The 16,452-nt window shown below is 45.0% G+C and overlaps 1 protein-coding gene across 5 annotated transcripts in view; it reads right to left on the reverse strand.

Annotated features, from left to right (window-relative positions):
- Positions 1 to 16,452, reverse strand: part of BAZ1B (bromodomain adjacent to zinc finger domain 1B) — a 51,321-nt gene that overhangs the window by 4,815 nt on the left and 30,054 nt on the right. For all 5 annotated transcript variants that reach the window (XM_075169071.1, XM_075169073.1, XM_075169070.1 and 2 more), the window contains 6 exons: positions 12,668 to 12,766; positions 12,078 to 12,255; positions 10,864 to 11,049; positions 6,045 to 6,192; positions 4,268 to 4,415; positions 2,392 to 2,510 (listed from right to left, as the gene is read on the reverse strand). In XM_075169071.1, the coding sequence (XP_075025172.1) occupies positions 2,392 to 2,510; positions 4,268 to 4,415; positions 6,045 to 6,192; positions 10,864 to 11,049; positions 12,078 to 12,255; positions 12,668 to 12,766 (878 nt within the window). The remainder of the gene's footprint in view (positions 1 to 2,391; positions 2,511 to 4,267; positions 4,416 to 6,044; positions 6,193 to 10,863; positions 11,050 to 12,077; positions 12,256 to 12,667; positions 12,767 to 16,452) is intronic.

Raw genomic sequence — 16,452 nt, forward strand, 5'->3', positions numbered from 1 at the left:
AGCCACAGGCTTAGGAAGAATGGGTTAACCTGGAAGCAGAGATCACAAGCCCTTTGCCCAACCGTACAGACCAGGCGGACCCTCGCTCACAGCGCAGAGGAGCTAGCGAACCCACAGATGACTGCAACAACCCAGCTTCTTGTCAGCCTGTCCTCACCCAGCACATGCTCATGTCAGCTGTGCTCTTGATACCCTCTCCAGAGGAGATATGCGGGTAATCGCCTCCTGTCCAGGGAGGCCATTGCTATATGGCAACAGCCTTCTGCTGAAGGGTGGTCACACACGCCAGCCAACAGCACTGGCAGACCCTCGAGCTCTGAGGGAGACCTGGGAGCTTCCAGCTCCTCTGCTGCAGGTAAGGCTCGTGCAGGGCTGTAACAGCAAGCCCCTCTGCCTGCAGAACCAAATGCTGAGACCCTGACGCATCGAGACTTGAGGGAGAGCAGAGGAAGTAATGCAAGGACAGACAGTTGTCTCAAACATAACTGCAACATCCTTTCTGAAAGTACCGGGAGCAGAAACTTGCGGTTTCCCCGGTTTCCTGCTGCCCCCTTGCTCCTCACCGGTTTGGGGATGGATGCTTTTCCAAGCATTTATAAGCGGCCCACATAAATGGGATAAGCCAGTTGCTAAGCCCCCCTGAAAAGTGAACTGTGTGCAGGGAGAGTGTCAAGTTACTGCAGCCGGGAGCTGCTCCACGTGCTGCAAGTGGGAAACAATGGGATTTTATTCCCCAAGACCGGGGCTGCTGCATTATATCCCATAGAGAGGCACTTGCCCGTTTGTTAGTCTGCCTGTCAGAGCTTCACACTGATGGAAATGCAAGTGTGCTGACGCACTCCCTTGTCTTAAGTTTCTCCCATGACCCCTCTGTATCAGGAAAATGTGTTAGTCGTCTTCCCCAGCCAAGCTCCTTCCACCTGGTCACAAGTGCTCGAGCAAGCTGTATCCAGCGCGCTGTAGCACTTCATCTGCGGCTTCTAATCCAGCCCTGTCCAATAAATCATCTTGCCGGGCCCCCTGCACGAGGAGCGTGTGTCAGGGCAGTGGGACGTCTGCCTGCTGTCACTCTGCTTGTGTGTCAAGCATGCAGCATGTGTTAAATGTCTGACAATCCAACATTCTAGGTTATATGCCTCAGGATAAATGCCACGAGGATTAATGGGACTTCTCTATTAAAACAAAAGTTTTCCACAGTGACCTTTCCATGTTAATGCTCTTTAAAACCAGGGGTTGCATTTAGCGCTTTATTTTTAGTGACTGTAACCCTCATTTGCTATTGTTTGGAAACCTTGGCTCAGCTCCTGACTTGGCCATGCAACATAGGCTGAACACACTCCAAGTGTGGACATGGTTACACCGCAGGACAACAAGCAGCGTCCATAGCCAGGGTATCAGTGAACATCCCCGAAACCAGAATAAAGCAGGGGAACCAAGACTGATAGACCTGCATGAAAAGCCTTGAAAGAACATGGGATAATCCTTTGGGTCCCAGTCTCCGGATTGCACCATCTGCCCTGGTTAAGACACTCTGAAGCTAATTTTATGTCAGTCAAGGGCATTTTGATAGAAAGCAAATGCTGGCAGTATGCCACTCCAAGATTGATTTTTTCAGTGCATCAAGTTGCCCAAATGAGACTGAGTCAATTCCCCTAAAAACAAGGATACACGTACTAAAAAGTGGTTAAGTGGAGAAGCAGTCATTGAGGAGTCTATTTTATTCCACTCAGCTGCCCAGGAATGAGCCAGTTATGCATCCTGAGTGGTCCCTGTATGCAACCAAAGGGTGCTGCCAGTCCAGGCCACACTACACCTCAAGTGCTGTGCCTTCCCACAGGAATGGGCAGAGGAAGTGCTAGTCCTACTGTCTGAAAATGCCTCCTTGCCAAATAACTAGAAATCCTGCATTTAAGAGGTTATGAGCTCGTGGGAAGGGAAAAAGCGAGAAGGAGTTGTGGTTAAAGCTCCATAAGCATCTATTAACAGCATCCAGTTTACCAACAAACCCTGTAGGCACAGAGACTGCCAATACCAGTAACTGATAATGCTGCTGCCTCGCGCTGCCCTGCTGCAGCCTCTGCTGACCGCCTCGCAGCACTCTTAATGGTCTCAGCAGCATTCCCAGGGAGTGACTGGGCAGCAAGCAAGAGCTCACTGCTGTTTCAGTCTTTGCTAGCGCTGACCCTATCACAAAGGGACAAGGGTTCACTCCAGCTCCCCAGGAAACATCCAGCACCACCACAGGCTTCCCTGTGACACCTCCCAATGTTTCCAAGTAAGAACCTGTTCTGTGTGAGGAAAAGCACAAGTCCCAAATGGGATCAAAACTTTGGATGCTGAAAGCAGAGTCTTAATATTTTCTGTTACTTTCCTGCATGGTCAAAGCCTTACATTTCAGTCCAGCAACTTCATAATCTTCTTCCTCCTCTTCTTCCTCCTCAGCATCTGGTTCATCAGAAGCTTCCTCACCTTCTTCACCTTCATCTTCAGCAGAATCCTCTGCATAGTTCCTAGAGTAAGGCAGGTAAACACATCTGTTGTACCAGAGCCTGGGCATCAGAGGCCCTCCGAACTGTTTGTTCACAGGCAGAGACTTCCTGACCACCTCAATGTAAAATAAACACCCAGTCTCAGAATGAAGCCCTCTACTGTATTTCAGAGAGTATCAAGTTGTAGCTACAGCTACAAGGGCACTTCCCAGGCTATCGTCTGAACATCTGGGCTGAAAATCCCCAACAGCTGAATCTGTATATTTTTGCTGTTCTAGGCACCTTGACCACATGATAAGGGATTTTAAGATTGTGATTGCTGTGCAATTACTCCTCCCAGAGAGGATGTGCTGCTGTTTTACTCAGGTCTGCAGGCCTGGCCTAAGAAGTTTCAAAAGGGGGGCTTTTTTGTTTCTGCTGGAATATTTTCCCATTATCTCCTTCCACTGTCATGCCACTTGCATGTGCACTATAGGAAACAGACCTCGTTTACTATTATTCACAGCTAAGCTTGTATTTATTAGTAAGCAGAGCGTCAGGCTTCTTATGTGCTGATGTCAGAAGCCACAGAGACTCCCTGCCCAGGACAGTTGCAACTTCTCGCATGTGTCTGTTAAAACATTCAAACCATTACCAAAACAGGAAAACAAAACAGCATGCATAGGCAAAAGGGGACAAAGGCAAAGCTGTTGTGGGAGTCTCAATCCTCTGGAGAAAGAGGATCTTGAGCAGTAAAAGGAATAAGAATAAGCTCCCACGGTACAGGAGGGGCAAAAGTGCTGCCAGGCCGACATTTTTCCTTGCCCCAGCCAGGAAGACAAGAGCAGAAAGCAGATAACAAGACAGGTGTTACCCCACCTGATGGCTCTTGTCCAGGAGCCAAGCAGCTTGCAGGTGACTCTGCCACATCAAAGTAACTATGATCTCAGGCTAGAACAGCTGCATTGAAGCCCTGTCATTTTTGTACAAGCCTGATGAACTCTTAAATGGTGCCCAGGGAGTAAGTAATACTCTTAAGGCCATACACCACCTGCACGTTACAAGCTAGTGCACCTCTTGCTGTGCTGCCACTCTGGAAGGGATCTGTTTGTTGACTGCTTATGCTTCAGATGCCATTTGATAGCCTCACTGGCTGACAAGCAGGTAGATGCAGGACAGTCACAATCAGCAGAGGACATACATTGTAAACAGAAAAATACATCTCGCATACATTTAACTTTCAGCTTGCAATTCAAAGAACAATTCAACCCCTTGCTGTCAGGGGGCAACTACTAATTTCTGCTGCATAGAACAACTTTGATTCCTCCTCAAACCATGTTCCCTCTGCAGCCCTGTAAGGACTCCTGCCTTGTTAAGGTTTATCAGGTCCAGAAAACCATCAAAGTGGCATTTTGTAGCCTGATTTTTAGTAGCAGAGTAGGGGCTGAGCTGCAGTACTACCAACTACACTCCCATGAAAAAGCAACCCAACTAGCTGCTCAGTCAAAGAAAACAACAGCCCTTACTGCATCCAATTTTGGTTGATGTTTTGTGCATGTTTTCACTGCCACACAAGTTATTTATTAAAACTCCTGAAGTTGTCATGGGTCAGTACAACACAGGTGTGCTGAAGTTACAGCCTGAAAAAATTGCTTTTCTATTGTGCCAGTGCCATTGAGTTAACTAGGCTATTTCAAACCTTTTAAAGGGGCTCTGTTTCAGGCTGTTTTGGTCATCTTGTGAAAGCACGGCTAGAACTGTGCATCAGTGGCAAGACAAAGGAAAGGAGGGTCACTCACCTGCCCCGTGAGCTGCGCCTGGCAGTAGAAGGCTGACACGCTGGGCACTGCCATTCACCATCTGGTATCTCATAGAGCGCCGGTCTCAGACAAAACAGGTGGAAGGCTTTGTTACACTCGTCACACAGGATCAGCTTGTCATCCTCACCTAGGAGAGTGCAACTTACTTGTAACTGAGTGCTGCAGCCTCGCTCAAGAGAAGCAGAAGCTGCTGCAGCGCTGGAGGTCAGGACAAAGCAAGAGAAAGATGCAAAATACCCTCTGACAGCAGGGACCCTTTCTTCTTGGTTCCACCACTGCAGTAGAAACCAGCAGCATTTAAAAACAAACAAACAAAACAATGCAAAGTCCCTTGCCCTGCAAAGATTTCATTTGAGGCAAAGGTAGAAACCTGCCAAATAGGTTCCACCCAGGCTAAATCTCAAGCCAAACACAGGGAAAGAGAAGTTTGCTGCAGAGATGCCCAAGAGCCTAGCAAGAAGCTATGGATGCAGCTATTCTTATTCTAGCCTCAATCTGGTCAATCTGCACAGCATCCTCTTTCTACTTAAGGTAGCAAGCCTACAAAGAAAATCAGTATGCAGCAGAACTAGCCTCTCTGTGCTTCTCACTGATGCAGGGAAATGGGGAGACAGTCCTGAGCCAGCTATTTATTTACTGAAGAAGCAAAAAAGAAAGTGCAGAGAGCTTGCCAGCATGTCTCTTTCTCTAACAGCCCAGTTACTTAAGTTCTATGAAAATATAATCTGTTAGTCTCAGGTGAGCCCCCTTTTACATCTGCCTAGAATCCCCTCTCAACAGGAGATACAACAGTTTTTGCATTGGTTTGGAATATCCCTGAGGCTCCACAGTGAAGAGGATATTGCACCAATTCAGCCCTTATTTCTTTGAAGAAGTGGATGGCACAGCCTTCTGGTAAACAAAAGTGGCCTAGCATTCCCCCAGAGGTCTGTCTGCCCTCATTTCTCACTAGTGTTTCAGCAAATAGAAAGTGAGACAAAAAGCACATGTCGAGGCAGAATGTACTACCAAGCTCTTTCCTCCAGGCTTCCATCCAAAAAGAGAGGTTATGGCAGAACAAATAGTAGCACTCCATCAATGGTGACTCCTCCTACTTCCCCCTCCACCTGCAAGACTCTAAAGCCCTTCATCCTACAGTGCATACAGAGTGGCCCCTTGTCACCTTTTTGGTTACTTCTCCAGCCTTAGCAGAGCAGCAGCCAAAGGCACATAGCTTAATTTCTCTGCTCTCACACAAGAGGCAAAGAGTTTGCGTCTTCCAGCTCATCAAGCAGTTCTACGCCCACTCCAGCCTCAAAGTAGCATCACCCCTCCTCGCTCTCTGCCATTCTGCTACAAAGGATAATAGCCTTTCCAACCTCTCCTTGCTCGTTCCTTATGTAGAAGATGGGATTAACTGACAAGGGTCAGAGACCCAAAACCATTCCAACTCAAAAATGAAAGCAAGGAATGGACAGTGGCACAAGTGTTCCCAGAAGGATTTGTAGATGACTTATGTCCAAGTACCCTAAATATCCAGGGCATAGCAGCTCTGCAATGTTCTGCAAGACTGTGTACTGGTTTCGTAAGAATGGTTTACTGGAGTCAGGGTCAAATGCTTCTGTGAGATCAATGCTTCTGACTGTAAATCCTGACGTTCAAAACTCAAAATACAGCCAAAGACAGAGTGGCAGACTACAAGGGCACGTTGCCTAAGCAGGGCATGGAGAGGTGACAGCGTCCGACTGTTACGCAGGCGTGGGGCAGGAATGCATACCTTTCTTGCGACACACTTTGCATCTGGCATTCTCTGCCGACATATCCCACTTGATACAGGCATCCAGCATCCCGAGCAGCACATGCATACGGGAGAAGGTCTGGGCCTCACGGATTGCTGTCTTCCACTTCTCCATGGCTGAAGCAACCTGCAGACAGACCTAACAACTTACAACGAAGCACACAAACACAGCTTGCTGCAGTCTGAAGATGTTTTTATATCCTTTAGCTGGGGCCCTTAATAACCAAAGCTCAACTCTGTATTTCTTTGCTTCTATACAGCCTCAGCAGTCCTATTTGTGGTTTATCCATAACCAGCCTCACTGGATCAGACAGTTTGTTCATAACAGTAGAGACCTTTTGCATTTCACGGCCAGGCTGAAACAATCTATGTGAATTCCACTAAATTCTTGCTCTGAAAGTCTAACCCAAATAATCATCAGGCTAAGAAAATAACAGGCAGAAAATCTAGCACTGTAAAATGCGGGATGAAAGTTAGCGGACAGCTGGCAACATCACTTGAGCGTGGCGGATCGGAGCAGCCTGTGCTGCCCTCCAGTGGGTACTGCAGACACTCGAGACCATCAGCAAGACCCGCCACACGCTTGGTCCTCCTGGTCCTCCGAACTGCTCAGCTGGCAGAGGGGACCGTGACATCAGCGACAACCAGATTTGACAGGCAAAGCATTTGGAGCCCCAAATATGAAACCAGCCGCTTTCCTGAGACAAGATGACCTCAGCGCATGTGAAATCCCAGAATCAGCTGCAAGTGCGGATGAAAACATTAAACCTGAGATTTGCACCGAGGCAACTGCTGGAGTCTGCACGTAGCAAGCCACATGAGAAATCTCAAACTCAGCTCTGGAGGTTTAGAAACGTTGCAGTAAATCGGAAATGCACCAGAACAGAGAAGTAATCCAGAGCCACTGCATGTTCAACTCCAATGTTAATCCTTTGCTTTACAACAATGAAGGTGATGGCCTAGACATGACAGGGACATAATAGGACTCAAGTTAATGTTCTTCTACCCCAGGAGAATGAAAAAACAAACAGTGAAGTGTCAGATGGGAAAATCTAAACTCTGCAGCTGACAGCAATTTGGGAGCCAAACAAAACCCAGGATTTTTGCAGAGTTGCACATTCTCCTCCCACTGAATCTGAGGAAGCACAGCATATATTAGATGCTTGGAAAAACACACAAACTGTTCTAAAATGCCAACATCCTTGCTGCCATTGCTAGTGTGGAACCTGGAGCCCAAGACATTCAAGACAAACGGAAACCTGCACAGCCTACTGTGGCAGATTACACAGCGCCGTGCTATTTCTTTGCAGAACATTGTTGAGGTGCTTCACATACTGTGTAATTGATTTTCCAAGTAACTGTTCCATCGGTTTTGCTGTTAGCATACTGGGTAACTGCTGGGCCAAGATAAATCTGCAAAAGCTGTTGGCAAGTTTTGCTTAGATTTTTCTCCCCAAGCCTGTGGAATTTAACAGATTTTTAGCCTTGCTTCCCAAGCATCATGAGACTATGGCATTTTAGCAGTATCGTTATCAAGGGAGTTCAGACTGCCAACTAGGCAAAACAGGAGATTGAAAGAAGTTACTCAAATACCATCCTGACTGGAGAGGAGCAATCTATCAGGGAAAACAGAAAACCCCCCCAAAATACCAAAGAAGTCGTCCTCAGTCACATTTCAACTTCAGAGTGAAAGAAAATGCCTGCTTTGGTAAAGGTGGACAAACCTCCAGCTAGAAAAGCTCTCATCTAGTCTCCTAAGATGACAGAAATCCCTCTGAACAGCTGAAAAGGTCATTGCTTAGTTGTGAAGCTGCTCTCTGAAGCATTGTCTGCAGGTGAAGACTGACCCCCCTAGCCTTTCCCTTGCAAACACCACTGACAGCAAGTACCAGGGGTGGATAACCTACCCGTGCTCTTCATTATGCTCAGGCAATTGTGCTGCGATGTCACGCTGCAAAGAGGTCACATATTCCCTGTCCTATTCTGGGATAGTCCAGAGTGCTACTGCCAGTGGAAATGGGAATATTCACATAAACACAGAGGCACAAGACTGATTTTCAGAACCAGCCATAAGCCAGGTCTAACTGCAATCTTTTGCCACTCAGCAGTGTGATCTCTAGCTATGTAGCTGAGCCAGCAGGAACCCTTAGTATAGACAATTATGTCAGCAAACGGGTGCCTATTAAGCCATAACTTGTTTCTCACAGGAAAAATGAGACATAACCATACCACAGGACTGCAATTTTGCTTGTATAGTCTGTAAGTACATTAACTGTGTTTTTCCAGTACGGCTATGCTGTATTTTACCTGCTATGTACTCTCAGTGCAGTTCTGGCTCTAAAAGACTTCATAATTCTTGGCCAATGCAGGAGATTTGTCTTTAAAAGCCTAACAGTTAGTTTTTTTTTAATCGGATAACTATATCTAAGATCTGGGCTGCTCCTTCAAGGTCATCTATAAAGGTTTTCTGCTTTGGCAAAAAAGAAAGCTCATTCCAGATAAACTGAGGTAAAAAAAGCCCAAACCCCAAAACCAAACAAACCAACAAACAAACCCAAAAACCCAACAAAAAAGTTGAACATTGCTTGTACCACCACAAATGCCTAGAAAACTCTGAGCCAGATAAAGAAGGCACTGCAGTGGATAAATAAATGCTCCAGAGACATCGGCACAACACAAAAGCCCGTGCTCCGGCGGGAGACTTGCACGACCACACACTCAGACGGGCGATACTGAAATCTGTGTGCATACACTTGTACGGCTGAGCTGTATAGCTAAGTATGCAGTCACATCAGACAAACTGGGTAATACGAGAAAAAAAATTCAAAGTAACTTATGATTACAAGTCCAGCAATATTCAAAAATCCTACTGTTCCAGCTGGTTTACAGAGGAGAAAGTACAGGTCAGGATGCTTCAGTCACACAGAGCACTTCGTCTAACCAGGCTGCTGTAGCTGAAAGTTCTGCCATTGCTAGAATGAAGCACGCTACAGAAGCCTGGCCTTGCTGTAACGAACAATGCTCCGTAACCACATCAGCGAGAGAGCAATGCTCTAAGGTAGAATGGAGAAACTAACCAAACATTCATGATCAAAATGGCTCAAATTTTCCACAAATAAAAGCTTAGGTTTTAAATCTGATATAGCTTTAGCAATAGTAGAGAAGTGACCAGGGTTCAAATACAGAGCTCATGCTCACTTTCCTAATCAGGAGAATGCTAATGGGTAGCCACTGAAATCAGATTGCTCTCCAATTTTTTTCATTTTTAAATACTGTGTGAGTGGGTAAGCCTCATAAAGATCCTTCTTAAGAGTTACTGAATATCAGGTTTTATTAGTTACAACCGCATTTGGATATTCTGAGTTATTTATTGACAATATGGTATGTACATGTGTTTTAATACAGACATGTATGTTGACTAATGGGAATCAAAGTTTTGAAACAGATGGCCTGTGAATTACTACCCATTAGATATTACTATCCATTTAGATATTGTAGTAAATCTGATGTTACCCTTAAAGTATGCCCTACAGGTATAATCCGTATGGTTATAGCTGTAAGACACAGGAGAGTAAGGCATGATATGGTGTTCCTGTAGATACAGGAAATGTAGATGATCCAGGTCCCTTTTGTCCCAGACATAATTGATTTTCACAGCTCTGTATTCTGCTAATAGCTTTTAGGATAAGGTAGCCTTCTATTCCCTCTGCACTGAAGACTGGAAGGTTCAAAGTTAGCAAAGTTTAAATACTTCAGGACAACTGAGGAATGTGAAAATTTCTAGTGCCTATCCAAATATCCTGCTAACATGGCAATGCCACCACATAGCAAAGACTTGACGTTCAAACAAGGGTTCAGCATACACTAACAGGAGCTTTAAACAAAAAAACCAACCAAATAAACCATACCCAAGCACCTGTTAAGCATCTATTATTTCTTTTTTAAGTTGGGAACTTCAAATGCTTCTGTTGATCCAATTCTGATCTTGCTACTTCTGCTGAAATCAGTGATCAATCAGGGCAGAGTAATTTGAAGGGTGCAGTGAGGAAAATTTTGTCACGGGTCATTAATGTCCCATTCAACTCAGTGCACAGAAACTACCCCTGAGCACTAGTATCCCTCTTAGGATGAAGCACTGGTACAGCTCAACTGCCTGCAGGACCCTACCAAATCTTCCGCAGCTCTTCTCCATCCCTTCTGAGCTTTTATTTGGAAGGCTATATATTTACCCTCACAATACCACTTTTCTACTGCAGGCACATAAGGCTTGTTTGCCCAGATGCCCAGACAAGCTGTGTGCAACCCAGTTTGGCATCTTCTGTGGGCATCTCCATGCATACGATGACATTTACCTGAACCTAACTCCCTTGCAGTCACCAAAACCTCACCATGTCTCTCCTCCTCTTTACAGATCAAAGGCACTAAGCTACCATCAGTCCTCTCTGATGGATATAACCCCTGTTAAGTACTCTAAAAATGCTCCCTAATACGCTTTTATTAAAGTATCCAACTTGTGTGAGGAACTGCACAAAGTCAGTCAAATATTTGACTTGACCCACTTCCTGTTCATAGAGAGAAAATTAACTGTGATTCCACAGTATGATTTTCATTTTGCTAATACCTTTCTTTATTTTTCAGAATAACCAGGGAACACCTTGCCCCATAAACAACAAACCCATTGCACTCTAAACTTGGAATGGGAAGAAGCTGCTCAAGATTTAGTACCCAATGAAATGTATTGTCCCTGCTCAAAGAGTTATACTACAAGACCGGAACAGAGCCCTGAAGTGAACAATACCTTAGCTTCTTCTGCCATTTTCTTGTCTTCATCTACCTCCTCAGCCTTGGCAATATAATCTTCTCCTTGATGCTTCCTTCTCTTCTGCTTGGGGGCCATGAAACCTTGCAGAAACTTCTTAACAACACCAGCTTGGAGTGCAATCACACATTCTCCAAAATCCTTCAAGCTGTCTAGTGAGTATACCTGTCAAGAAGAGCATATGATCACATAACAGTTAGACATTACTCTGTGCTGTTTTAGGCGGGTCTGTCCTGCAAATGGATACACGTGATACTTAATGCAGTGTTGTTATCTACCATACTTGGTTATGGCATCAGCATATTGCTGCTGCTTCTGCTAGAGTTCATACATAGCTGATGATCAGGCATAGCACTGTTCAGAAAAAAGCATCATGCCTTGAAAAACACCCGAAACACCAAAAACCCCAATCCATGATGACCAAGCACTAAGCCATTCTTCCTCTTCTTTAGTGACTTCACTTTTCCCCTCCTCTTAACACTTATGGTCTTATCTACATGGGGAAGTCTCTGCAGTGACTCAAGACGCAGTTTAAAAAGAGCTTTAACCAAGCCAGACAACGTAGTCCTTTGGTAGGAGGAGCACTGCACTAGTCAGAGGAGTGTGTACTCTACCCACACCAGGCAGATTTATCCCCTCCTAAATACACTCAGTGCACCAGTCATGCTCAAGGGAGTTAGGCTGAACTAGCCAGAGCACTAAAAATTCATACTTTAGTTCACTGCACAGTAACTTCCTTGTACTAACATACCCATGAACATCCCTTAGGGCCTAGAACTGGGACACAATCATTACCCCAAGCCTAAAGTGGTCTCAATTTATGGAAAAAAAAAAAAATCTCCAAAATGGAAAACCACTGTCTAAACAAGACATGCTGGCTTTGATGCAGAAACTAAAAATCAGCTACAAAGAGTCCTGCTAATGCTCCATAAAGAAGTCCGCCACCAGAAGGAAATAGGACAATTTAACAGCTGTGTAGGACACCTAGCTCCAACATTATGACCCACCTACGCCAAAAGGACCTCAAGCCAGCAGCTGTGTAATCTTGAAATAATAGTTTAGAAAGAGAGGACACATGAGAAAACTGATTTTCCTGATCGTCTTGTCTGAGGAGAACAAAAGACTCAAGACCTTCCACAGAAAGTACCAGCCTGCGCTTGTCTTGTTCAGTACCACTTTGCCTGTTCACTCACTCTTGCTTCATATTCTGGTGTCACATCAACATATCCCAGGCCTCCTTTTTGCAGCCGAGTTGCAACCTCAATTAGATCACTTCGGAGGTAGTTCAGTAGTTCCTGGTTGCCATCACAGGATTTGAGACCCAAGTTCTGTTTCCGAGCCAAATGGATAGAATGCGTGATGTCTTGATACCTGGAAAATCAAAAACAACCTTTGAATACATGCAGGCCGCTGCCCTGTTAGCTGTGTAGGCACTGGGGTGATCTACATGCTCCACCAGTGCAGAACGTTCTTTGAAAGACGCTTCAAAGCATGTGGTAGTTCTGGCTCTGTGAGTGAAACAGCACTGCCTTTGTTTCCAGTTGCAAGGAGCAGTTTACGGACTGACAGAACCTCTTCACAGTTTAGAGCATTACTTATCAAGAACCTGCAGTTACTGCCCAAGAAAAACAGCAATTTCTCATCCTCAATATCCTCCCCTCTTCAGCACAGGCACGATCAAAGCAAAGCACAGAATGCTGCCCCAGGAATGGAAAGGCTTGCTGTGATGAGGATACGCTTTGATTTTGGAAAGGCACACAGAGAAAAAAAAGAGCAGGCTCACCTTTTCTCCAAACGCTCCTTTAGCTGGCTCTCTCTTACTCCTTGTGGGTGCAGGCAAACCAGCAGCTCATCCAAATCCTTCTGACTGTCACAGAGAAACCTGAAAGATATAACATGCACCAACATCAGCTAACGTATCTCTGTGGCAAGGCAATTCCTTCTTCTAAATAGTTCACAAGTATTAGTAGGCAGGGATGACAAGTAACCTATATCCCAACCCCATGGAGCAAGGTGAAACACAGTAATGCTGGCATAAGCATTCTGACTCAGATTGGCCTCGTTTCAAGGTCCCCAAATGTAGCCAGTTCCAGGGTAAGAAAAATAAAAACAAAATAAACACAGAACTGATTTATAGATTTTTTCCCCATTACGTTTATTAAAACATGGGCATTTTAATTTAGTCATCTACCCCAGGGATTAGATTCACTAAGTTGCAGTCAGTTTAAGTAATCTGAATGTCACTTTAGATGCACTAGAAAAGATTAACATGCTATGCACTGCATAGCATGCCAATTCAATCATTCCTTCTGCAGAGCCTTCGACTTCTTTCATTAACCCAAGAAGTCCCTAGATTAACAAAGGGTATGTCCTAGCTTATACCACAATTGCTGATGATGTAGATTTGTGACTGTAAAGGCTATGTCCTCTGCAAGTGCAGAAGTCCTCCTTTCTAAGCAGCTCACCTTAACTTGAAAGCTCAAATGCAGTATGTGAAAACCATATTCATTAGCTTTAAACCTTTCTGCTCAGAAAGTCCTTCAGGACGGCAATGGTATTGGCAGGTAGCTGAATCTAAAAGGGGAAAACTTTTGCAGAGTTCTGTACACAAGGCATTCTCTCTGCAATTCCAGAGTACAATCAAGTTTTAATGCTGGGTGGTAGATTTAAACTAGCTTTAAGACAGCCTGAAATTCTGCTCTTTTTTTCCAACTCTATTCTAGGATGCCATGAAGCCTCCTCACCTGATAGGGGCGGGGATTCAATCTGAGCTTCAGAGCTCATTTGCAGAAAAAAGACTAATTACATATCTTCTAGAAGAGCATTGCTCCTTGGAACATGGAATTGAGGGAATAGCAAACTTATATGGAAACAACTGCAAAGGACCACTATGTGATCCTTACCAGCCACAGAGAAGACTCCAGATCTAATTCTTCTTCTTGGGCACAAGCTCAGATGAGCCAAGCAACAACTAGAGAAAGATGCTGCTCTGGCTCCTCTTGGAGTAACAGTATCCGCAATGCTTATTTTTCTGGCAGAAATACTTACTAAATATCATATCTGAAAAGAAAATATTTCAGAGTTCTAGTATGGCCTCACAATTTGCATTCAGTTAGTAAATTAATTACTCTAATAAAACATAGGACTGATTGTTTAAAAATGGAAGAAGAATAGTTTCTTGCCAGTCACCTGCTTCAGAATACTCCAACCCTGCGGAGCATCGTCACTTTGCACACTGAGATCAAATCTTTTGGCCACCACTATCCTCTGCACACCCTCCCTGAGAGAAACAGGACAGAGCAGCTCCAAATATCTTTTACCCACTAGAGCCTAGGACAGGCACTTCAAAAGTAGTAGCGATTAAGGGCTGGTCATGGGATCCAACAGGCATTCACACAAACCTGTAACAATATAACTTGTGTCTTTTTCTTATAGATGCCACTTACGGTGACTAATTAGCGTTCCTACATTCACTGGAAGGTCTACAGACAGACCACTGCAAGGACTAGCATTTCTAAGTCTACTGGACTTCTGCTAAATAAAGAGAAATTTCTCTAGAATATGTGGTATCAAATTGCTTCCAAACCCTTGGGGCAAATCTTGGGATTGGTCCTAAGCCATATTTCAGTATGAAGAATCTGTCACAATATAGGAATGGCATAAACCAAGCTTCAAAACAGTTGCCCTGCAGATACCCAGCAGAGGACTATTTCTCAGACATGTTGAGAAGGTTGCCTAGGTCATGATGAAACAACATCAGTCACTGCTGGTGATACACCACGTGATCCAGTTGGAAAAATATCTGAGAAGACCAAGCCTGAGCTTTCTCAGCTTTCCCCCATGGCTGCAAATCTAAGGGGGGAATTCCCTACACAGTTTTGTCTTACTGTAAAAATGAAAGGGCACTGGAAACAGTTAGCATATGGCACTTGGATTCTCCAGTGTTATGTGGTTTGGGGAAAGACAACACAGGCTGCTGGCCAGCCTGAGAAAGCAGATATCATCCTTTTAAGAAAGCTAGGGTTAAGCCCTGGCACAACTTTGTTCCTGCTGAAAAGGAAACGGGACAGGAAGGGAGAACATCGGCAACAGGTACTTGAGTCTTCCCAATTTGCCCTGAGAGTAAGAACCGGGATTTCTGAGAGAGGGAACTGTTCTACATCAGCTTGAACTCAAATGTGCAAAATACAAACATATCCAAGAGGTAACCATTTTAGTTTGACTGGTGACACCTTGCTGCTCTGTGCAGCCACAGCTCCTGGTTCTCAGCCTAGCTCCATGCACTCCCTACTACCTGAAGGAACCACTGTACCTCCAACTAGGGCTCAACCAGCACGAGGCTGGGGGCATGGATATGGTAAGACAGGGCTGGCACTTTAAATGGGGGAGGCGACAGGGTTATGAGCTTGTGGGTCTCGATAAAGAGGGAGGGGAAGGCAACCGGCGCCCTTCATGTGGCCTGACACAGAGCTTAATAACACAATCCAGAGTGATGGGAAAGATGCCTTTGGGAGAGCCAAGACCAGGTGGAGGTCTTCAAACTGATCTGAAAGGGTGAAATCCTGACTGGGATAAGGGCTTCCCCACATCCCTAAATAACAGCCTAGATTCTTTTCTTACATTTCTGGCAGCACAAGCCAGCAGACTGGTCAGCAATCAAAACAGAAGTGACATATGGCACAAGCATCAAGTCAAAGGAGCTCTTGGTATTCACTCAGGCTGAATATTCCTACCTGTTCTCAGGCTACAGGCTGCAAGGGACAGAGAAAGGTATAAAACCTGGACTGCAGACTAGGGAATGAAGAAATCAAGAGGACAACATCTAGAGGAGCCCAGGATCAGTACCTGCTCTGGAGGGTTGGTGGAAACAGGGGAACTCCATCTGTAGAATATAGGCGTGAGAATGGAGTCTGTCAGCACCCACTCATGGTTAACTCAAATTGTCTGCTGAGGGGACCCGCCATATCATGGTGTATTCCTAATAGATGAAGAACAATGGGAGTTACTCTGCAGAGATGCCACTGTTTCCAAAATTCAACTGCTTTCTGACCAGGATGAGCAAGAAGTCTCCTGCACACTAATATACTGCAAAGGTTGTGATTAACCCATGGTTCTTGCAGGAAAGACCAGTATGTACACAGCTCACAAAGCACTATGGTACAGACAAAAGACTTTTTCAGGGACCATGTGCCCAGAAGCTTTAAACGGGGAGATTTTTTAATAAGCAGCAACATCAGTGGAAGTGGTGCACAATGTTAGAAATGGGACTGGTCCATCTGTCTGGAGAAGACAGAAGTAACCAAGCATTTATGATTCTGAATGAGAACAATGATTCAGCCTCTGCACTTTTAGGACAGAACACAGGGCCCTCTTCTTTTTGGGGACAAAGTACTAAAAGCAGAAACCACTTCCATGAGATACTGTTTCTGTAGCTCTCAGCAGAAGCATGGAATCTATTTCTCCCTTTATCAATGTCCTACCAGCTCCCACCCTCAAGGAGAAAAGGGGAAGGACTGTGAAATACCACCATTCACCGAGTTAATTTGGTGTTCATTTCAAAGTCTCATC

Source organism: Calonectris borealis, chromosome 19 (genome assembly GCF_964195595.1).
Source record: "Calonectris borealis chromosome 19, bCalBor7.hap1.2, whole genome shotgun sequence".
NCBI classification, from domain to species: Eukaryota; Metazoa; Chordata; class Aves; order Procellariiformes; family Procellariidae; genus Calonectris; species Calonectris borealis.